This window comes from Halichondria panicea, chromosome 12 (assembly GCF_963675165.1).
Source record: "Halichondria panicea chromosome 12, odHalPani1.1, whole genome shotgun sequence".
Lineage (NCBI taxonomy): Eukaryota > Metazoa > Porifera > Demospongiae > Suberitida > Halichondriidae > Halichondria > Halichondria panicea.
Window position 1 is genome coordinate 81,545 of NC_087388.1, and position 23,199 is coordinate 104,743.

The following is a 23,199-nucleotide window of genomic DNA, read 5'->3' on the forward strand; positions in this document are numbered from 1 at the left end:
TCAAGAGCTTGTTCTAATGACGACCCTTTCCTTTACAATTATCACTCAGCACGTGCTGTACAACAGGCGAAAGAAAAGATTTCAACTGCTGCTTTCTTGACTAGCACTGCTGTAAAGCTAACCATGGGAGGAATGGAGTGTCTGATTGGGATCCAGTGTGACTCGTTCACCATCCTAGCCCACGACAACTTCGCAGGGCGTAGCATTCTAGCTATGAAGCAAGATCAAGACAAGCTCTTCAAATTAGATGATAATGTCGGAATAGTTGTCTGTGGAGAAGCTGGAGACACTGTTTACTTTGGAGAGTACGTTCAGAAAAACATTGCTCTGTATCGCACAAGAAATGGCTATTCTCTGAGCATCGAATCAACGGCACACTTCACTCGCAATGAGCTAGCCGAGTCTCTTCGAAGCCGACGTCCGTTTGTTGTCAATTTATTGCTGGGAGGCTTTGATTCAAAGGAGTCTAAATCCTATCTCTATTGGATGGACTACCTTGGAACACTTGGCACTGTGCCGTACGGTGCTCAAGGCTATGGCTCCAACTTTGTCCTGGGCCTGCTCGATCGTTACCATCGTTCCAACATGACCGTGGCCGAGGGGGTGGAGCTTCTGGAGAAATGCGTCAAAGAAATTCAGAAAAGATTGATTATTAATTTGCCGTCGTTTTCGTATTATGTCATCGATTCGAATGGATTTTCTGAGAAGAGAACAATCACTGCATCAGCTGGCAGTGGTGAGGGAGCAGTGCCCTCCAGCTCAGTCAGTGAGGTTGCTATGATGTCTTGAACAATTCAAACTATACATTATAATTATATAGGATACTTAGTTTATATACAACTATATTATAATGTATGCTATCATGCATGTTCAAAGTTACGACAAGTGTCTTTATTTGCTTTATTGTTGCATATATAATCAGTCATGACTTGTGACTGACTTATTGTATATACAATATTCATGCAACATTTTTTCATCAGATGATGTCACATTGACTATATATATTGATAACTCAACCTCGACTGATTACAAATTATAATGACAATCAATGCAAACCATAATTAATTAGCACAAACATAAACATGTACATTTCGGATAATTTGAACAACAACAATTGAATAACAACAACAGACGCACACTTTATTGTGAGCCAGGCTTTGGCTTTGGTTTAGGAGCTGTGGGAGGTCTACTCTGTGGGGGGGAGTATCTACTAGCTGTGGGGGGTCTACTCTGTGGGGGGGAGTATCTACTAGCGTGAACTGTGGCTCGATGCCGTGGTGCCGGGGGAGGGGGAGAGGACTCTTCAAGCGATCGCCCTCTGTGGAGTCCACTGACTGCTTTCTCTTCATTTGGCAAGGCTACTCCATTAGACTTGTACCTCCTAGGAGCTACTCCCGGTGCTGGAGGAAGCTTCACTGTACCATCGTTGTTCACATTCACGTATTTGTGTTTGACACTACGTTGCGGTGGTATGGGTGAGGATGTCGGTGATTTGTCATCTTGTGAGGACGAGCGACTGTAGCTTGCTCTCTCAGCTGCAGTCACCTTCAACACATGGTTCTCATAGCCAGGGGGTGGGCCTGAAACTTCCTTTTTTGGCGATACTTTAATCTCGTCATCGACAGCGCTATAAATTGCATCGTCAGCTGTTTGTTCCTCATCGAACTCCATCATTTCATAGCCACGAACTCGAGTCTTTCCTCCATTTTTCAACGTCTTTTCCAAATCTTCACCGAGTAGAGTGCCATATGGATCGAATGCAGGGCCTAGTCGGCCATACTCTTCTGTTTGCGGTGTTGCTACTTTAGGAGAGGTTTCTCTACTTCTGTTTAGTCGGCCATACTCCTCAGATTGGTAGCCCCCAACTGTCCCTGCTCCATGTCCAAGTCGGCCATACTCCTCAGGTTGATGGCCCACAGTAGGTGTTGTCACAGCATGTTCAAGTCGGCCATACTCCTCTGGTTGATAGCCCACAGTAGGTGTTGTCACAGCATGTCCAAGTCGGCCATACTCCTCAGGTTGATGGCCCACAGTAGGTGTTGTCACAGCATGTTCAAGTCGGCCATACTCCTCAGGTTGATGGCCACTAGCTCCAGTATTGGTGGGGGCACCATGGCCTAAATGTCCATACTCCTCATCGAGGTACGTCGGTGGCTTGTTAGTGTGAACGAGCTTGCCATACTCCTGCCGTGTAGGACTGTCTGACAAGAAGTGGTTCAGCTGTCCATAAGGTTCCCTGGGCGGTGATGTCCGATTGTGTACTGAAGGTGGTCTCGATTTTGTCTTAGCACTTTTATCGACTTGTGAATATATGGGTGGTGTTAGTTCCCTCGCTCCTCGTGGGAGGGGAGGGGAGGGTTTTCGTCTGACCCCTGGTTCGTTAGTGGAGGGACCACCAGGGACTTCCTCGTAACCCCCACGAGTGGGAGGGGAGGGTTTCCGTCTGACCCCTGGTTTGTTAGGAGCAAGACCACCAGGGACTTCCTCGTAACCCCCACGTCTAGGAGGGGAGGGTTTCCGTCTTACCCCTGGCTCGTTAGGAGCAGGACCATCAGGGACTTCCTCGTAACCCCCACGTCTAGGAGGAGAGGGTTGCTGCTGTCTGGACACAGTGTCTGGGTCTTCGTACACACTGAGAGCATTGTGCCTGGGGATGTTCTCAGCAAGACTAGTGCGCAGTCGATGTACATTCTCACTGTGCTCTAGTAGATCAGGCATTCCATCAATAGACTCCGGGGCAGGGGGGAGGGGCCTTGTGGGAGGCTGTAAAGAAAGAAAGGAAACATTAATATAATACATGTACAGTACAACTTCAAAGCCAGTATTACTCTTTGATGCCGACGTGTACACAAGCTTTGTAAGCAAACAGAAAACAACACTATGCATTTGGGGGGGGGGGACACAAGGGATGTAACAATCATCCCACACTTTGATTCTAAGAATGTTCAAAAGGTGATTGTAAACCAGCTTCATGTATCAATAGTTGTACTGACTGTATGACATTGTTCCAGCAGCTCACAGGTATGTAGTGATGTAATGATATCATGAATGAGGCAACATATGCACACAGTGATGATATAGCTGTTACAGTCATCATTGAGTTACACTATTGTATGAAATGTGATGCAGTTCCTGTACTACAGTAAGGTATGGTGTACATACGTCAGTGAACTGTGTGATATATTACACAATGGACCTTGTACTATATACACATGCATCAGCTGGACCTTGTACTCTACGCATGACACGAGCAGGGGAATACTTGTATAGACTGGCCGTCCAGACAACAACACTGACTTACCCTACTACTGCCACTGCTGCTGGCACTAGCTCCAGTCTGACGTGGTGATTTTTTGGACTTGAGTCTTGCCACCAGTGTCTCTATAGCGTGCGTGATCTGTACACTCAGAGGGCTGTTGAAGTGGAACTCCCCAACTCCAGTAGCACTGCGGCTGTGTGTGTGTGTGAGGTGTGAGGGTGTGAGTGTGTGGGTGGAGGATTAGCGGGAGTAATTGCATCATTAGCTAGTAAGTACATATTTAGGAGAAATCAAAAAATAAACAACTTTTTTTAGTCCAAATACCATCAAAGTGCACACACCTTCCTGTGTATATGGTCAGCACAGTTTTCTTGGCCTTGAATGATCTTATGTGAGACAGCTTCCACTTGACCACCTCCTCCTGTGTGTTGAGTGTCCACACTACCAGGTAGCCCTCCGCTAACTCCAAGTAGGCGGGGCCATGATATTCAAGCCGCTCTGATTGGTAGAGCTCCACCTGATAGTGCAGACTGCTCGCTGAATGTGTGTGTGTGTGTGTGTGTGTGTGGGCGAGTGAGCAATTGAAATTGAATAACATTTCCCTTGTAAGGACAGAGGGTTAGTATTGAGTGAAGCATGTCTTATCCTCCCTAAGGGAATCACTGATTAGAGAGCCATGCATTCTGAGCATGGCAGTCATCAGGTACCAAGCTACTGAGCATGGCAGTCATTACTGGTACCAAGCTACTGAGCATGGCAGTCATCACTGGTACCAAGCTACTGAGCATGGCAGTCATCACTGGTACCAAGCTACTGAGCATGGCAGTCATCACTGGTACCAAGCTACTGAGCATGGCAGTCATTACTGGTACCAAGCTACTGAGCATGGCAGTCATCACTGGTACCAAGCTACTGAGCATGGCAGTCATCACTGGTACCAAGCTACTGAGCATGGCAGTCATCACTGGTACCAAGCTACTGAGCATGGCAGTCATCACTGGTACCAAGCTACTGAGCATAGTTAATGAGTGCACTGTTTAAACTGTGAGCTAAATATGGCACAAGAGACACAGCTTGTCCAAACACATACACAGGATGTATGATAAGTTAGTCAGGTACTAATACGGAGAAAGATCATCAGAGCGTTGTCAGAACCAGATGCAGACAGATTGAGCTAGCAAATGGAGCGAAACGGCTCGTCTTAAATCACAAACGATTGTGTGTATCATTTTCCTGAGTCAATTCAGCTTCACATGATAAAAGACCTCACTGTTATTACTATTCATCATGTACACTATATAAGGTTATGACACACACAGCAATGTTGATGCTTATATAGCGTAAACATGATAGGGTGGAGCAGGCAACTAAGTGGTAGAATGCACACAAATTACAAATATAATAGAAGTTTGAGTACCACCTTCCTGCAGTAGAGCTAGTACACACGCTGGCTGTATCCATAGCAACAAAGGTATACTGTTGAACAGTTTGAGTACCACCTTCCTGCAGTAGAGCTAGTACACACGCTGGCTGTATCCATAGCAACAAAGGTATACTGTTGAACAGTTTGAGTACCACCTTCCTGCAGTAGAGCTAGTACACACGCTGGCTGTATCCATAGCAACAAAGGTATACTGTTGAACAGTTTGAGTACCACCTTCCTGCAGTAGAGCTAGTGCACACGCTGTATCAATAGCAACAAAGGTGTACTATTGAACAGTTTGAGTACCACCTTCCTGCAGTAGAGCTAGTACACACGCTGTATCAATAGCAACAAAGGTGTACTATTGAACAGCTTGCTTGTACTATCACACACAAGATGAACTAAAGCACTAATTCACACGGCTCTGTCCTATATAGGGCATCAAGAAGCTCCACAGTGCTCCACAACCACATGCATGGCTTCCTCATCCATGGTGGACATGCTACCCAAACCAGCAAAGTGCAGGTAATCAGTGATTTGTTGGATCAACTCTGAGCATAATAACACGCTGACAACAGACTAGCAGTGCATACACATACAAACACCATCAGACTCAACATAGTGAAAGCCCTTTCTACATGATTGTATATATACGGCCTAGTGTATTTATGTACACCAAGTTAAGCACTTGTGGCTTGCAAGATACCAGTAATATATTTCCAAGCGCCTACACGACCTAAGCCTCACCTCCATGCATGCCTTTATTGAATAGCACTGCATTGAAGCATGCCACCCACTCTTCAGCTTCATCCATGGTCTTAGCTTCAAACAAACACGCTCCACCATCATCCAGCTCCAGACAGAAACACACTCGATTGTCGTTCAAGATAGTCACACTGAGTGTTGAGGATAAGTCAACCGTCCACTTTGGAGGACCCATTTCTGAATATTTCCGATCATTTTGGTAGAAGTCGAGGAATTTCTCGGCTCCACTGGGCGCTCTGAACACAACATACAACTCCTTGTACGATGTCTTGGGCTGAGATGGGTGTGAGGGAGTAAGCTACAGTCAACTACACATGTACATGAAATCTACATGAAATGCTGTACAAATACATGATTTTTACAAGCCCACTACAAGATGCCAACGAGCTAACACAGCTAGCCATGTACATGTGTCTCAGTCAGCTAGCTAGCTCATACTGCTCACCCCTTGTGTAACGGTGACTGCACTACGTCCCTTTATCCTTGAGGCCTTGTACTTGAGGCAGCCCTTCTTGACAGTGTCCGGGTGAGCTTGCATTGCGACAGTTAATAATAGAAAGCAGTTGAATAGTTAATTGTACTTTGTTGTTATGTCTTTTATATTCATGTGTAGTTTACTTCCTAAGCCCAGCCACGCCCCTTGCAGTGTTAGCCACGCCCCCAAACATCACATCTCGTGAGTGTGTGTATCTTATCAACAACGAAAGAAGCTGCACTCAAGCACGACTAGACTCAAGCAAGCAAGCAATCAGAGTAGACTAACTTACATGCAAAGATATATAAGACAAGTGAGTGAACCTGCTACTAGATACTCACAGAAATCTCTACTGATTTAGATCTGATCCTTATATAAATTCCATGTAAAAGTGTTGGTTTTTACTGCCAGACACCTAGACACAGCTATAACCAAAGGTTAGGCTATCTCTAATGCTAATAGAGATGGCTCTGTTTCTAGCTTGACTAGCTGAGCTTTGCTCGTAATAAAAAGCTTGTGGCTATAAAACTAAACCACATTAATTTTTGTTAGAACATGCAGTCAGCATTGTGTGTGTCCTGATCCCCTGTACAGAGAGAGCAGTGACTAAGAGATGAGTCTAGACAATGAGATCATTCGGAGGGGCTACTTCAATATCGTGAGGAACCCTCGGGATGGCGTGGTGAGTGTTGGTGTCCAGTCAAGCATATAGTATGTCTTCTTATTGAATTACTCTTAGAATAGGAAGCTCATACGCTTAGTGGGTACGAGGCAGTATAACGGTCAAGCATCATTTGTTAGGAAGCTCATGTACGCTTAGTGGGTACAAAGGTCAAGCATCATTTGTTGAGTTTTCATAAATTGTTATTGGATACTTTACATCTCTTTAATGCCCTCACAGCGTGTGTATAGTGTGATGTGTGTGATGTGTGTGGTGTGTGGTGTGTGGTGTGTGTGGTGTGTGATGTGTGTGATGTGTGTGATGTGTGTGGTGTGTGGTGTGTGTGTTGTGTGTGGCCCCCTATAGATATCTGCTTGTAGTAATTAAACTGCTATAGAGCTGGACATGATGGTGGGCATGATGGTGAGTGCTCTAGAGATGGTTTTATTAGTGGTGGTTGTGCAAGTCAAGAATCCTTACACACACATGTACTGACTCACTCTTGTCGGTGGGTTAGCTTTACACACTTTATATAAACACACGTGAGACTTGCACTTTCTGCATTGGAAACATGAAACTCTTAACTTGTGCTGGCTGTAATAACTATTATATTATGTTGAAAGTGAGTGTAAGCACTGTACAATGTGTAATAATTATACTATTGAAACTTGATGGTTTGAACTCTTTCAGCTGCCATAACTTGAATTCCATGGTTAATAAATTTTATGATTTTCTGAAAGAGATCTTTAAAATGATGCCATCAAAGTTCATATTTGAGAGATAAAAGTATTTGCCAATTTGGCAATACCATGAATAATAGCCCATGGTCCAAGGCCGAAAAATGACAAATTATGGCCCCGATGAAATTTTAGATTGAAACACATCATTTGACTTTCTAAGCTTTCAGAAAACGATAAAACTTTTGACATTGGATCAATTATGGCTGTTGAAAAATGTTCAACTACCACCCACCCCCTCTGTTTAACTACACCCCCACCCCCTCTGTTCAACTACACCCCTCCTCCCTGCAGTTACGGCCACTCAACCAGATGTCGTCCAAACGTCAGTGGGTGGTGCTTCGTAAGGCAGCCCGAGGCAAACCCACCTCCCTGGAACTATACAAGAGTGAGGACCAGACGCAGGCCCCTCTCAGAACAATACCATTGGATCGCAGTGTACGTGTGTTTACAGGCTATAACTTAGCTTTCTTTTATTCCCACATTTCAGCTGTCTTTGAGATAGTCTTGTGACATTGCAGTCATGCGTTCATTAGTAGCTGGATTGTATTTGGAAACTGTTACTGCGTCTATTATAATTATCCTTATGTATACTAATACCCCCCAACACAAGTACTAAGCTCCTCCTACATGTACCACACCCACTAACAGGGTTTCAAGAATATCCACAGAGATGAGCACAAGAAGGCCTTCATTCTCAACCTCAACGATGAGGTGTGTTTGTTCCAGTGCACCTCTCGTGCGGACATGGATGATTGGTCTAGAGATATAGAGACGTATGGAGAGCCAAGGTCCGGGGGTGGAGGAGGTGTGTCAGTGGGTGGGCCTGCTGAGAGGCGCTCTCTACACGCAACCAATAGCAACGGGTTCGATGACTTTAATGGTGAGACTAGTACCAGTAGAAAAATTCATATTATATGTTACAAAAAATTGAAGCTAGCTAGGACATTATTTTATTACCTGCGCTCCCACAGGTAACAAATAGATGGTGTACGTGTACTCTGACCTGTCACATGACTGTGTGTATGTGCAATGTATCCAGATGTGACGTTATGTCTACAGTTGACATTTCTCATTCTTGTGTGATGTATTGTTTCAGTTCTGTATACCTCATTGAGACACACCCACACACACACACACACACCACATCCACAGGAATTCCAGATGATGAAACTTTTCCTGTCAGACTCCGCAAGTCCAACACGATTGTATTCTCTGGGCCATGCTTATTGGAGGTATTGAAGGACTTCGAGAACAACAAGTTCCACATTGCACTGTTCACCAAGGAGGAGGCCCCTAGGCTAATCGTCAAGTGGCAAATAGACCACGTCCGTCAGTACGGATCACATCAGTCAGCTTTTAAGTTTGAGTCTGGAAGGCAAGTGTAGTGTGTGTGTGTGCGTGGGAGGGGTTGTGTGTGTGTACGTGGTGTGGGTGTGTGTACAGGAAGGCAAGTGTATTCATGCATAAATACGTACATGTGTATTCACTCAAACATTCATTGTATCTGGTACACACTGGTATTGTTAGACTACAGCTCAGTTTCATGTGTATTATTCTTTTGCCATTCAACATAACGAACACTGAAAGCTGTAAAATCATGACTGTTTATAATCTATTGTTGTTGCTAAGCCACACCCCCACAGGAAGTCCTCTACGGGTGTGGATTGGTTCATCCTGGACACAGAAGCTGGCTCAGCAGTCAAGATACACAGATCTGTAGACTACTGGGCCAAGCACATCGTGGAGCAAGTCAGCAACCTTCCCGGGGCCCCTGTACATGTGGTGGGTGGGTGGGGCTGTTTCAGCTAGGTGGTAACTTGACTGCCCATAACTTGAGTCAATACTAAAATGTGCATTTAGTAGCTCTCTTTTTTAGAGCTACAAGATAGTGTGTGTTTTTCAATGATTGGCTTTCAGGCCTAAGTATTGGTTACTTACAGTGTAGCTAGGTCAATGTTATGGCCCAGATTGTGTGTTAAATATCCACCTTTGACCCCATGCACTGCAGGGCCCCTCCAGAGCTGGCACCCTCCCTGGCTCTGCCATCGTATCCCCTCAGAGCACGATGAAGAACAGCTCCTCCAGTGTCCCACGCTCTGGTGGTGTCCCCCCAAGCCCCACTAGTCCTGGTAGCGTTGGTGGTGGAGGGATCTACCAGCCACTGGGGGCTAGAGACAGGGCTGACCTCTACGCTACTCCAGGACTACCGGTCAGTGGCAGCTTCTCTACTAAATGTGTGCCATCTTTAAGATGTGTTTTGTGTCCAGAATATAGTTAGTGTATTGTACTAGTGACGATGTGTGTGAGCCACTCTATGCATGTACAATAGAAGGAAGTTGGTATGTGGGAGTTCCTTTGAATGAATGGGAAGTCATTCCTGTGTCAGTATCATACAAGTGTGTGTACTGACAAGTCTTGCACTAGCTTCCTCATCATTATACATCTATGTATCATTCGCTCAATGTAGTTAGTTCCTGCATTTGCATTAGTTCAGGAACTGCATGTTACAGTTGTTATACTCTGTCTCTCCAGGAGGACAAAAACAAATCGTTGGGGAAGCCGTCCCGACCCCCCAAGGTATCAGAACCTCGTGCTCCCCCCACCGCTAGCCTACCCCCTGGTACCAGAAGCCTCTACCAACCCCTCGCCCCTGTACCCAGCACATACAATGGTGGTAGTTTGTACGAGGACTTGAATAAAGTAACAAGAGATGCTCCCAAAAATAACGATCGTTTCAAAGTGCCGAGTCGCCCGGGGCAACGGGATCCTACGTACATGGGCCTGAACCCGCACACACAGGTGGCCTCCGAGGTGTACATGGGACTGGATGAAGCAAGATCCTGAACTCACACTCTCTCATGCAATTCTTTGTACGTATATAATTATAATTATATGTCATTTGTTGTGTTCATTCATGTGTGTGTGTGTGTGTGTAGTACAGATAGCATCAAGACGTACAGTTGAACTATTTTAATTCACTATAATAATTATGATATTAATTGCATGCATGTTACTGTACTTTATTGTCCTGCACAAGTTTCATGATGTGTGTACATCAAATGTACTTATTATAATTTATGTCAAATAAATACTACATGTATATAGAATGGGTAAGTCCCACATAAATTTTATTTGCATATTACTTTAGCAACATGTGTTGACAGTTAATTGGGTAGCACAACAAATTTATAACAGCATTGTGATGATTATTATTATGGAATAAGGAAATTAAATAATGTACAATTTATAAATAAGGAACTAAGTAGCTTTACAAATTATGTCATTAGTAGAATCAATTAAAGATTAAAGTAAAGATAATTAAAAGTAACTCGAAGTAATTATTATTATTATAGCACATGTAGTGAATCTGTACCAACAAATTATTCAGCACTCAAAGAGTTAATCACGCAAGAGGTAATCAGCAGCAAAGAGGTTAATCACCAAGGGGGACGATCTGACCACTCTGGGGGGTGGTTAGGATATCGTGGTAGTGGTCCGGGGGGCATATGCGGCAGTGGTCCGGGGGGCATATGCGGCCCGGGGGAGTGGCCCATCGGAGGTGGGGGGAGACACGGGCCTGTAGGGGAACAAGGGAGGAGTCATCTGTGCATATGATCCTTTCTGAAAATGGGAAATTATGGTCCGTTCCAAATTTGAGAATTGAACATACCATCTTCTAAGCTTTCATAAAATCATAAATCGACAATCAGAACTCTAGTTACATGTAGCTCATGCATTGGTCTAATTTTATTGTCAGAACTGTACCTACTATGTCATGGTTAGAGCTAACACACACACGCAGTACCTACTATGTCATGGTTAGAGCTAACACACACACGCAGTACCTACTATGTCATGGTTAGAGCTAACACACACACGCAGTACCTACTATGTCATGGTTAGAGCTAACACACACACGCAGTACCTACTATGTCATGGTTAGAGCTAACACACACACGCAGTACCTACTATGTCATGGTTAGAGCTAACACACACACGCAGTACCTACTATGTTATAGATAGTACATGGGCATGAGGTATCTATGTGTTATAGTGTCCCATATCACGAGGGCTTTGCCCGAGGGATGAGGGACACTATAACCATAGATACCGAATACACATGTGCTAACTGATTTAGATCCCACTTTTCATTGGCTGCCTCAGGCAAGAAGTGTATCTATAAAAGCAGCAAGCCTTAGCAACAACTTTATTTTTGAAAATGTCCTGTTCTGACAAGCTAGATGATTTCTGCTTCTCTGCTAATTGCATTGGCCTTGCTTCAACATTGGAAAACTAGTGACTCCACCTTGTGCAGGAAGCGCTCTGCAACAAAATTAATGAGCCCAGCCTCCTCTTTTCTCTGCACTCAAGCCCCACCCACCCCAGCTCAAGCTTCTCTTCTGATCTGTACGGCTAGCCTGTAGCTAGCAAGGAACAGCTTGCAGCAATGCTACAGTGCACTATCGTTCCCAAAAAGACACAGGAGTCTACTGAAGTAAACAATTTGAAACATGGCTGCAGGATAGAAACAGAAGTCAGGAGGACGAAGTTGACAAAATAATGCTACAAGTTGAAGACATGCTTTCATGCTTGTGACAATGGACCCAGAACTGTTAAAATCATTGGCTCTTAGTGTTCCTTGTAGAGACAAGAAAAGATACTGGGGAACTCTACCATCAACCCAGCAACGCTATAGAAACTGGTAGTGAAAAAACTGAACAGCCATATAGCTAATTATCATGCAGCTACAGCTATTATTATTTCTGTACATTCAAAAAATTATATACTTGTACTTTATACCCTCAAGCTTATAATTCCCTGGGAAACTATGAGATTATGGCTCATAATTCCCTGCTAAACACACACAAGTGGGATCTAAGTCATGGTTAGAGCTAACACACACACGCAGTACCTGGAGGTCCCATCATTCCTCTAGGTGGTGGGGGAAAGTCCCTTGGTGGTGGCCCCTCCCACTGCCGTCCATGATGTGGGGGTGGTGGTCTCATCCTAGGGGGACCCATTGGACCCATTGGACCCTGCATGTGCTGTGGATGTGGCCGGGGATGTGGTCCAGGTAGCGGAGGCCCGTGATGTCCCATGAAGTTAGGATTAGGTGGTGGAGTGGGCGGTGGTGTGGGACGTGGGGAGGGGGCGGGAGACATTGACGGCATACTAGCGGGGGAGGGGGCATCAGATGGGGTTGTTGAACGGAAGGGAACTGGACGAAAGTTTCTATCTGGCATAGGAGGTGGATGGTGACCCCCCATTGGGGGGCCAGGAGGTGGTGGTGGACCCCCTCTCATCCTCTGGGGGTCAAAATTCGGGTCATAGTTTCCACCCCCCCAAGGAGGCGGACCTCCAGGGCCAGGACCACCCATCATAGGAGGTGGACGAAATCCTCGATCGTAACCATGGGGACCAGGAGACGGAGAGTAATCGTCACGGTTAACCATTGGGTGTTGATGCATTGGACGAGATTGTCGTTGTTCGTGCATGTGTGGAGAATCGTACGGTGGACCCTGACCCCTAGGAGGGGGTGGTGGTCCACCATAATCATAAGGGGGGCGGCCGTAATCCATTGGATATCCATCACGATGAGGAGGGGGCATGGGGTGTGGCCGACCTCTGACCTCGTGATGACCCCATTCCCATTCCGTGTGGTTGTCATGGGAACCCTGAGACAGTGAGCCACGCCCACTTCCGTCCACAGAATCTTGTGAGAGCTGAGAAACACAACACAACAATAAATATGATGAGTGAAGAGAGAGGAGTGAAGAGAGAGGATACTAACACCACGTACAGTATCTGCACAAACGCACAAAGCATTGCATACACAAAACAGTATAGTACAGTGTCCAGAGTACAGAGTACAGAGTACAGAGTACAATATTCTAAACAGTGCACAGTAACTAGACTCACCCTGTCATCATACTCATAATCAGAGTAAGGGCGGGCCCTTCGTGGAGGTACATATCCACCGGGGGCGTGGTTGAAGTTGACCTCCCCCTCCAGACTAGTGGTAGAGCCACGCCCACCCATGTCCACATATGGCATTGAGTGGGTGGACACACGAGACTACACGGAAATCCAATTTATAAAGTAAACGCCTAGTAATGTACAGTGGGAAATGTGTGTAACAAAATATCCTCATTATATCTCTTATGCAAAGCAAGACTTGAAAGCAATCTTAGCTAAACTACGTGAGATAGAACAAACTACTATCCTGTACAGTGGTGTACTCACAGAAGGTCTCTCCACTGAGCTGATGTTCTCAGCACTGCGTGTCCTGACCAGGGGGCTCTGACTGCCACCACTACTTGGGGATGATAGAGGAGGGATGCTCAGACGCCTGTGGGGGGTAGGAGGTGTGGGTGGTCAGTGGTGTGTGGGGGGTAGGCGGTGTGGGGGTCGGTGGTGTGTGGGGGGTAGGAGGTGTGGGGGGTCAGTGGTGTGTGGGGGGGGCAGAATGGGACTACATATAATTATTGTATGCGTGTGTACTACAGCTAAGTAATGCAGTCAAGCAATGTACACATCACTGTGCTACAGAACACAACTTACGCTGAGTGCTCTGACTCGTCATCAGACATGGTCTTGAAGAAGTCCAAGCCCATCATCTTGTAGTCCACACTCTCCCCCAGCAGGTCAAACCTGCAGTCAGAGTATACAGAGGAGAGGTAAACAGCAATGACAATAATTATGAGTACTAGAGTTGGGGCCCTGTAACTAGAGTTCTGATGGTCCAAATTCAATGATTTTACGATATTTTGAAACCTTAAAAGGAGCCCGTTCAGATGGTATACTTAAATCCCAACTTTGGAACGGGCCATAATTTCCTATTTTCGAACAAATACCTTGGGCCATCAAAAACAGGCCAAAAATAGACTTTTGATTTTAACACACCATCTGAAAGGCCTCTCTCTAAGCTTTCAGAAAATTATAAAATTAACTGAACCAACGGAACTAAAGTCATGGCCGTTCAAATATTAACGCTACATACACAAATGCACATCGTTTGCTGTAATAATGAAAGTCCTTTACAACTCTATAGCTAGCAACCAATGACACACAGTACCTGTCTCCGCCCACGACAGGATTTGTGATTGGTCCAAATCCTCCGCTGAAATCCAGCACTTCCTTGGACTTGCGTTTCTTAGATCTCTCCTGAGCTTCTGCCTCGTCCTTCGATATTCTCCCTCCCACGTCATACGAACGATCACGTGATCTATGTCGAGATTGCTGAGCTGTTACATTGATTCCAGAATCAGTTGAACCGAGTCCATTCCGTTCCACATCAGCAGGTCCAACAGGAGACATGCTAGTAGATCGTGACCGTACTGGATCCCGTCCCTCACGAAACTGTCCCTCTGTTCCAATACCAGAGCTTCCACTGCTGCTGTTATCACTGCTAGTGGGAGGGGCACGTTCTCCTCTGTAGCTACCAGCCGTGGGATATCCCCCGGAGGCCCTCTCACTTCGTTCTCCTGCTGTCTCTACCTCGGCCGAATGTTGGGGGTCTGGGGAGTACACAGAGTTGGATAGAAAGTCAATGACGTTCTGGACCTCTGTGTCTGAAGCTATATGTACTTGAGCAGTGGTGTCACTGCTTGGACTCACAGACATCGTGTCACCGCGGTGGTGGAGGTCATTTTGACCAGACCCTGGAGATCAAGTGGGCCGCATATTAAAGGGATTGCAGACTATTCTGTTATGTATCGGCACATGTACCAAAGCTCTCTGTTAAGTATGCTGCCTACCCACGCTCCCATCCACCCATCCGCTAATGGTCGGACATTAAAGTCTACATGTACTTGCATTGATAATGGCTCTGGAAGTTCTGTAACTGTTAGTTGTTTGAAGCTTATCACTTCTAAAGCATAATTACAGATATAATTATAGAAGCGCTTTTTAACAAAGAATCCAATGTTATATTGAAGTTGAGTAAACTGTTATGGCAACATTATAAGAGGGCCATTCTCAATGCAAATAGACGTTATTATTGTGCCGTAGATAACAACACACACACACACACACACACACACACACACACACACACACACACACACACACACACACACACACACACACACACACACACACACACACACACACACACACACACACACACACACACACACACACACACACACACACACACACACACACACACACACACACACACACACACACACACACACACACACACACACGTACACACACACGCATGTACACACACACACACACAATGTACACACACAAGCCCTAGCTGCTATGAGACCCACCTTCGTGTTCAGGTGTCACAACCAACTGTCCAATACGTTGATCTCTCCGCCTCCTCCGAGGGGGCTTACCCCCCACAAAGCTATCTCCCTCTTCGTATTCCTCCCCCCTACGATGATACCCCCCGCCATGTTTCCGTGCCTCTAACTGCATGTGAGCATTGATGCGTGACTCAGTGAGTTGACCACGTCCAAGCTCTGATCCAATCATGTCCATTATCCCGTAAGAAGGGTCAAGATCATCGTATGGTTCCTCTCTCCTCACGAGGGTAGACTGACTGCTCATTGACTCGTTGCTTCCTGTGTGTGTGTGGAGTGGGCGGGATGTGTGTGTGGAGTGGACGGGGTATGTGTGTGGGGATACCTTGCTCTTAAAGATTCTACATGTACTCTATATTGAATTTTAATGGCCAAAACTTTGTACAACACCATTGCTATATCAATTCTCTTCACAAGCTGCAATGTGATGTGTATAACCACACCCCTTCAGTCTAACCACACCCCCTTCAGTCTAACCACACCCAATTACCTCTTCTCCGGAGGGGGTGGTGTAGATGGTAGGTGGGGCCAGGTGGGCGTGAGGTGGTACTGCGACTGAGGCTATCACTACGTGTGGTAGTGTAGGTTGGGACATGAGGCAGCTGTGGTGCTGTAGAGCTGGTGGACACCTCGAGGGCATCTGAATCACCACTGGAAGTGTTGCGTGATGATGGAGGGGTGGGCTTGTCCGTGTTCGAGTGGGTGGGGCCTTTCTCAAAGGGACTTCCCCTACCGGCCCTCTTGGTATCTTCATCCTGTGTGTGTCAATCCTCAATCTCAATAACCTAACATGTTGTAAACTAGGCCTAAGAGGTGGTTAGTACCGACCACCACCAGCGACCATGCAGTGGGGGCACATCACTGTACCGACCACCACCATCGACCATGCAGTGGGGGCACATCACTGTACCGACCACCACCATCGACCATGTAGTGGGGGCACATCACTGTACCGACCACCACCATCGACCATGCAGTGGGGGCACACCACTGTACCGACCACCACCATCGACCATGCAGTGGGGGCACATCACTGTACCGACCACCACCATCGACCATGCAGTGGGGGCACACCACTGTACCGACCACCACCATCGACCATGCAGTGGGGGCACACCACTGTACATGTATACACACGTACCTTGTCAACATAGCTATGAAAAGAGGCTGGTTTGGGTGAGCGGGAGATTAGATCATGTGACTTTGAGTGGCTGGACTTCCTGAGTAGGGACATGAAGGCTCTGTTGATCGTGTGCAGCTTCTTGTTGGGAGAGGGGGCAGTGGGTGGGGCTGACTCCACCCCCTGTCGATAAGTGACTGCTATGTGGGGGAGCTCGGGACGAGAGCTGTGGGAGGTACGATAATATATATAAAAGCAGTACATGTAATAACCAAATCTCCACTAAACTGCCAACCACCTACACCCACACACCTACACACCCACACCCACACACACCCACACACACACACACACCCCACCCACACACACACACAGGTGCACTTACTCCTCCTTGAGGAAGTTGGTGAGAGTGAGGTGTATGGTGTAGGTAGCATCAACCACACCCAACACTGCGTTGGGGTCCATCTGACGGAATAGCATGGAGAAGGCAGCATAGTCCTCCACCAACCACCATGAGGACTCCACCACTATCTGGATAGATGAGTCAGCAGAACGCGGGTTGATTTTGATTGGACGATTGTCCTTTGCAGATGAGGATGGACGTACCAACACCTGTGTGTGTGTGTGTGTGTGGGCGGGGTGTGTGTGATATGTGGGGAACAGAGAGCATGCATGCCTACACACAGTGGTACCTATGGCATTACTATAGCGATCTTCACATGTAGGTCTATAGGTGTTATAAATAAAGCATCTTTGAACAAACGGCCATAACTTGAGTTCCGTTGGTCCAATAAGTTAATTTTATGATTTTCTGAAAGCTTAGAGAGAGGCCTTTCAGATGTGTTAAAATCAAAAGTCTATTTTTGGCCTGTTTTTGACAAAATACCATGGTATTTTTACGAAAATAGGAAATTATCGCTTGTTCCAAATTTGGGATTTGAGTATGCCATCTGAACGGGCGCTTTCAGAAAATAAAAAAATCATTGAATTTGGACCATCAAAACTCAGTTACAGAGCAACTCTAGTACTCTTAAAATGAAGGCTAGTGTACAGTAATTACTGGACTCTGACTGACAAGGTTGGCCTTCCCGAACACGAGCTGCACTGTGGTCTTGGCCGCTGTGTTGGTTACCGTGGTACACGACTCATTCAAAACGTGAAAAGCAAATTCTTTTATTCGTTCTTTGCTAACTCCAGGCGGCTGTGTGCAGACGGGGAGAGACTGAACGAGGGCGGAGATAGCGTCCTGCATGTGTAGTGTGTGGGTGTGTGTGGGGTGAAATGTAGACATACATGCAATTATTATACCTCGGTGCGCATGCGCAAGCGAGGTATACGGTAGTGTGTTTGTGTGTGTGTGTGTGTGTGTGTAGACTGCTACAGCTGCTCAAGGATCAATGAAGTGCAAGTAAGAGTTTCTATAGGCTTTTAGTCATGTTTTCTTGGCTTGGTATTTGTGGATTTGCAAAATAAAGCTTCGTTCTCGAGTTATGCCTAGTTTTGCTTACTTGGAATGCCATTGCAGCCTTTTCAGAAGAGTCCGTAGCAAAACTTGTTCACCGAGTGTTGCTACTCTACTTAGTAGTTAACTCTGCACTAGAACGCTAGCTATTGGTACCTGCAGGAGTGAGAAGAGAGCTGCAAGGCTCTGTTGACTTCAGCCATTAATTTTAGACTTGAACTTTTGGCATCGATCGTTTTAACAACGATCATCGTCGATCATTACCCACTCTTTGAGTTTCCCTGTGATTCTGGATTCTGCATGCAGCAAAATTAATCATGATAATTATGTGTATAAAAGCTAGCTATTAGTAGCTTTATGTTATGTAGCTTTGGCACCTCCACCGAGGCATCAGCACCCGCGGTGCTTTCATTTTTAAATTATTACTTTTTTGCCATCACGTGTACATGTACACCATCATGCCTAGCAATATAAAAATGTGCTGTCAATAACTTGTGGACATTCTCAATGGATGCAATCTGTACACCCACACACACCCCCACACACACACACGCCCACACACCTGCTTCTGCCTGATGTTGTTGTCTAGCTGGTCTCCCATGGCACAACCAAAGTCCACCCCATGGATACGATATGAAGTACGAGGAACATCACGAGATACTTGCTCCACCTTCTCTGAGCGTGTCTGGGCATGTGCAGCGCCAGCCCCCCTAGCCTCTAGCTCTGTACAGCAGTCCTGTGAGGGGGTGGGGTGGGGTGTCATATAGGGGGGGTGTGGTGTCATATAGGGAGGGGGGTGGAAACAATCTACTGCCATCTTAAAGCTACATTGTATGCCATGATTATAATACATGTACACACGATTAATAGGAAGCCTCTATAGTGTGTGGTGGATTGTTGGGTTTATTGGGTGTGTGGGCACACTAGCCAAGTTTCTAATGGGCAAACCAAGGAGAGGCATGCCTCAGCATGCTTATATGGTGGCTAGACAGTGACCACTGAGTGTATTGCGCAGACAAAAAGTAAAACAATCAATTTTCATATATCTTAGAGACACACCAACAGCCACTCACTCTCATTGCCATTTCCACTCCCTTTGGATTGAGATGGAAACCTCCCAGTACCTTGTAGTGTGGGTGGGGGGAGCGTGTCAGCTCCAGGCCATATGTCTGTGTCAGGGGGGGGGGGTTCAGCCGAGTTACTGTAATCCTTATACATGTACATGTAATTTGGAAATTAAGCTACTTTCGGGAGGTCATAATTTCACTCAAAAGCAATCAGTATCAGAACTAAAAGATGCATTCTGTAGCTCAAGACAAGGCCTATCACATGACATGCTCAGATCAGGGACAACATCTACACCCACTCACTCTACCTTGAGCAGGGAGTCCACCTTGTGGTTGAGACCATTCCTGATGGTGTCTGGGAGATTATCGCCCTGGTTATACATCATGCACTGGACATCATTGCGACTGAGGGCTCCAAAGGAACGAAGGTTGTGGTTGATCTGAGGGAGATAGTGATATTCATAAGAATGGATGTGTTATCTTGTACGCATCTACTCAATGACAGTCAGTATATACAACTATAGCATAACAATAATAACTCCAGGAATTATCAGATTAAATCATAAGATTGCAATATTTTGGTTTCGTATTCCCTCAAGTAATAGCACAAATTTCACCTAATTATAATTATACTTGACCTCTGACCTCTGACCTCCTATTAAATGGAACATTAACCATGACAATCCACTATCTATGAATACTTTTACGGCTGCTCGTAACAATGGTAATAAGCCACACCCCCTACCTGTGCGGCCGCCAACCATCCGACAGTGGCCTCCTTGACTGTTGAGTTGGAGGGAGAATCATTTAACCCTTTTCCCACTTCTTTATATGCTCCCAAGGGTCCCATGATGTCCGATGCTGACGTCAGCAGTTTAGACTGCGTCTCGAGAAAACTTAGGAAACACGAGCCCATCACCTGTCATGTAATTAGAGAGAAATATCAAACACATCCCTAGTTTTCAATATACAAGTTCAAAACAGAAACTGTAAGTTATGCATTAGTGCAATACAAACTATACCTCCCAATGTTTATATCTAACCTGATTATCTCTTTCCTTGGCAATCTGTTGTAGAAATTACAACAATGGGTAAGGAATCGTTATGATGAATTAGATGAAGTTGTATGTGAGCTCCTCCCTGACAAACAAACTGTAGTCTAGGTAACCGCCTTATCAGTCAAGTAGGCTAAAAATCTGTGTCCTTTGATGTAAGCTTTGATGTCTCTTTGTGCATATGTAGTTATAAAAAAAAAAAAAAAAAAAAAAGAAACCTTTGACTAGCTAGGAAGAGTAGCAGCAGTAGGCAGCAGTAGTAGTAGCAGTGCAAGCAGGACTAGACTAGATTAAAAAGTTGGTGGAAAGAATAACTGACCGTTTGGACGTCACCTGGCTGCCAGACTTTCATCTGGACTCTTCCCCCTGAGTAGCTGGCCTTTCTCTAAGCCACAAAACTGAGCAAGAAGCTGAAGAAGCAGCTAGACAGAGACATGTACCTAGCCTTGAGAATTGGGAGGCGTGGCTCAACTAGTTAGCCCAGCCCAGAGGAATTGTTACCGTGGGTACTGAACAACCGTAGAAGTAGGGCTACCCCTGGCTTTACTGAATTAACTAGCTGTGTCTGCTGTCTAGTTGGACCAGATTTAGCTAGATAATGGGGTAGAGAATAGTTGAGCGGTGCTGTGTGTAGCTTGAACTGTACTGGCTGGCAAGAATCTAGTAAGCACCCTATGCACTGATAACTCGTCAGAATGGAGGGTATGTTCTAGGGATCTGGACAGCTGTACATCCAAAGGAGCCAGGGAGTGCCAATCATCTTCTCCCAGTCTCTGGCACGCTAAACAAAAGGAGCTAGAACTGGGAGTCCCAGCTAGAATTGCTAGCCGGATCTAGACTAATAGAATGACTTGGAGGCGTGGTGAGGCCGGATCCACACTAATTGATCGACCTAAAGACGCTCCTGTTCCAGATTTCACGAATGGCAAGGAAAGGGTTATACACAACCAGACACAGTACATGAGACATACTTCTCATCGTGCTGTCACACAACCAGACACAGTACATGAGACATACTTCTCATCGTGCTGTCACACTAGCTTGCTGCCAAGACAAGTGGGAATTGGCACTAACTAGCGTAGTAGTGTTAGGACAGAAAAGTGTTAAAATGCAACAGGAGTAAACCTGAATAGCCCTGAGAGTAGCAGTGATTTCAAGCATGGCATGTACATACATGCAGCATGCATGGTATGGGGCTACATGTACATGCAGCATGCATGGTATGGGGCTACATGTACATGCAGCATGCATGGTATGGGGCTACATGTACATGCAGCATGCATGGTATGGGGCTACATGTACATGCAGCATGCATGGTATGGGGCTACATGTACATGCAGCATGCATGGTATGGGGCTACATGTGCATACAGCATGCATACATGGCACACACCCACAGCCGGGAGAATGCTTGCTACTGACACTGGGCTCTATGGAGATACTCAATTAGTTGACTATATTGATTACTGTGTCCAGAGAGAACGTGTGTAATGCAGCACAGAGCAATGTATTGATCCTATACACCACACACAGTAACCTGATTATTCCCTAAGGCCTCAAAAGGAGTAATTCAACAGTGTGTGTGTCAAACACTTGTTTGGGGTTATTTGCCAACCAAGACAATGACCAGAGCTCAGTGTACATGTAGCTAACACTCACCCAAATAAGCCATCTATAAATAAACTAACAATCAACCTCAGAATGCTAAATCTCAATGGGCCAAAAGGTACAGTGGACCCTCTTAGTGGTCGCTACTACCCACCAGCCTTACCTCAATCCTCATAGTGCTGACTTCGTTCAGGGACTCCGCTAGTTTAGAGTCTTCCTTCGCAAAATCCAACGCAGAGTTTTGAAACTTTTCCTCAACCTACATGTACAAGAATTATAACAATAGCACATGTAGTATAATTATAGGCACAGTATAATTATAGGCACAGGTGCTACAAAGTGACTATAAGCACTGGAGCCTCACGGGTGTCGTGGTAACCGTCAGTGGTGGACGTGGTGATGATAGCATCAACACACACACACAGCTGGCTATGTCCAATCATTGTGAGCAAACAAGATAGCACAATGGAAATGATAAATGACACACAATAATTACAGAGTACAGTATATGCACGTACCTGCTCCACTTTGGTGCGGTTGGGGTTCTGTGATGATTTCAAACACTCCAACTGTTTCAAATACGACTCGTGTTTTGACAGAACTTTAGCGTGCGTTTCCACTCTGCTTCTGAGGACCCCCAGTGTGGGTCCGAACCTCCTCACGGGGGGTACCAATTCTTGCTTCAAAAACAGCGAAGATTTAGAGCACTTATCCCCCAGCAATTCACACGCTTCCCTAAACCGTAGTGCAATCGTTAGCACTGGAGTGTCTTGAAAAAACGTCTCCAATAGCGATGCCAGTTTAATCCCTGCCAGACAGAAAGAGCCGAATGCCTCCAGATATTCAGTGAAGGCTAATGGCAGGGCTGTCACAGTGGAGTCTAGTCTGTCCACTCTCTGCTTGAGGGTCTTATGGCTAGTGTTGGGGGGAGAATCTTTCCGTGGGGAGGATGGACTCTTTCTAGCATCCATGGCTACTATGGAGGGTTGGTTATTATTGAGACAGCGGATTTGATGTTCCTCCTTCTTTAGAATTGAGTTTTCCAGTGTTTCCAGTACATCGCTTGATAGATTAACGGTGAAGTCTAGATGGTATATATAGAGCTAGTATAATACTTGTACTACTTACAAACGTCGATAGTTAGTTTATAGCTAGTTACAGCACAGCTACTACTTGTCTTGTCTTGTCTTGATTGAACTCGTGGGATGGCCACATTAGCATGAGTGGGAGGGGCTGCTGCACATGAC

The 23,199-nt window shown here is 45.8% G+C and overlaps 4 protein-coding genes across 7 annotated transcripts; 2 read left to right on the forward strand and 2 right to left on the reverse strand.

Annotated features, from left to right (window-relative positions):
- The first annotated feature begins 31 nt into the window (after positions 1–31).
- Positions 32–1,016, forward strand: LOC135345585 (proteasome subunit beta type-2-like). Its single transcript, XM_064543004.1, has one exon. It carries the CDS (start codon positions 124–126, stop codon positions 787–789), a length of 666 nt encoding a protein of 221 aa, XP_064399074.1. The 5' UTR covers positions 32–123; the 3' UTR covers positions 790–1,016.
- Positions 987–6,066, reverse strand: LOC135345545 (serine/arginine repetitive matrix protein 1-like). The gene is made up of 5 exons (XM_064542958.1): positions 5,893–6,066; positions 5,430–5,721; positions 3,601–3,796; positions 3,302–3,452; positions 987–2,763 (listed from the first exon to the last, which is right to left on the reverse strand). The coding sequence occupies exons 1-5, from the start codon at positions 5,983–5,985 to the stop codon at positions 1,141–1,143; spliced, it is 2,355 nt and encodes a 784-aa protein (XP_064399028.1). The 5' UTR covers positions 5,986–6,066; the 3' UTR covers positions 987–1,140.
- Positions 6,067–6,076: 10 nt separating this feature from the next.
- On the forward strand, positions 6,077–10,412 carry LOC135345566 (uncharacterized). 2 transcript variants are annotated; one of them, XM_064542984.1, is made up of 8 exons: positions 6,077–6,235; positions 6,517–6,604; positions 7,615–7,758; positions 7,972–8,203; positions 8,476–8,702; positions 8,971–9,105; positions 9,332–9,532; positions 9,856–10,412. In XM_064542984.1, the coding sequence occupies exons 2-8, from the start codon at positions 6,536–6,538 to the stop codon at positions 10,165–10,167; spliced, it is 1,320 nt and encodes a 439-aa protein (XP_064399054.1). In that variant the 5' UTR covers positions 6,077–6,235; positions 6,517–6,535; the 3' UTR covers positions 10,168–10,412. The 2 variants fall into 2 exon arrangements, with proteins under 2 accessions (XP_064399054.1, XP_064399055.1); XM_064542985.1 differs by having other exon boundaries at positions 6,110–6,235; positions 6,475–6,604.
- On the reverse strand, positions 10,332–23,165 carry LOC135345540 (uncharacterized). 3 transcript variants are annotated; one of them, XM_064542952.1, is made up of 17 exons: positions 22,471–23,165; positions 22,116–22,211; positions 20,036–20,209; positions 19,599–19,730; positions 19,297–19,392; positions 18,786–18,959; positions 17,822–18,007; positions 17,147–17,373; positions 16,783–16,987; positions 16,132–16,396; positions 15,606–15,902; positions 14,399–14,984; positions 13,885–13,974; positions 13,567–13,672; positions 13,243–13,398; positions 12,236–13,046; positions 10,332–10,900 (listed from the first exon to the last, which is right to left on the reverse strand). In XM_064542952.1, the coding sequence occupies exons 1-17, from the start codon at positions 22,921–22,923 to the stop codon at positions 10,761–10,763; spliced, it is 4,194 nt and encodes a 1,397-aa protein (XP_064399022.1). In that variant the 5' UTR covers positions 22,924–23,165; the 3' UTR covers positions 10,332–10,760. The 3 variants fall into 3 exon arrangements, with proteins under 3 accessions (XP_064399022.1, XP_064399023.1, XP_064399024.1); XM_064542953.1 differs by having other exon boundaries at positions 17,837–18,007; positions 22,471–23,164; XM_064542954.1 differs by having other exon boundaries at positions 14,399–14,840; positions 22,471–23,164.
- Between the last annotated feature and the right edge of the window lie 34 nt (positions 23,166–23,199).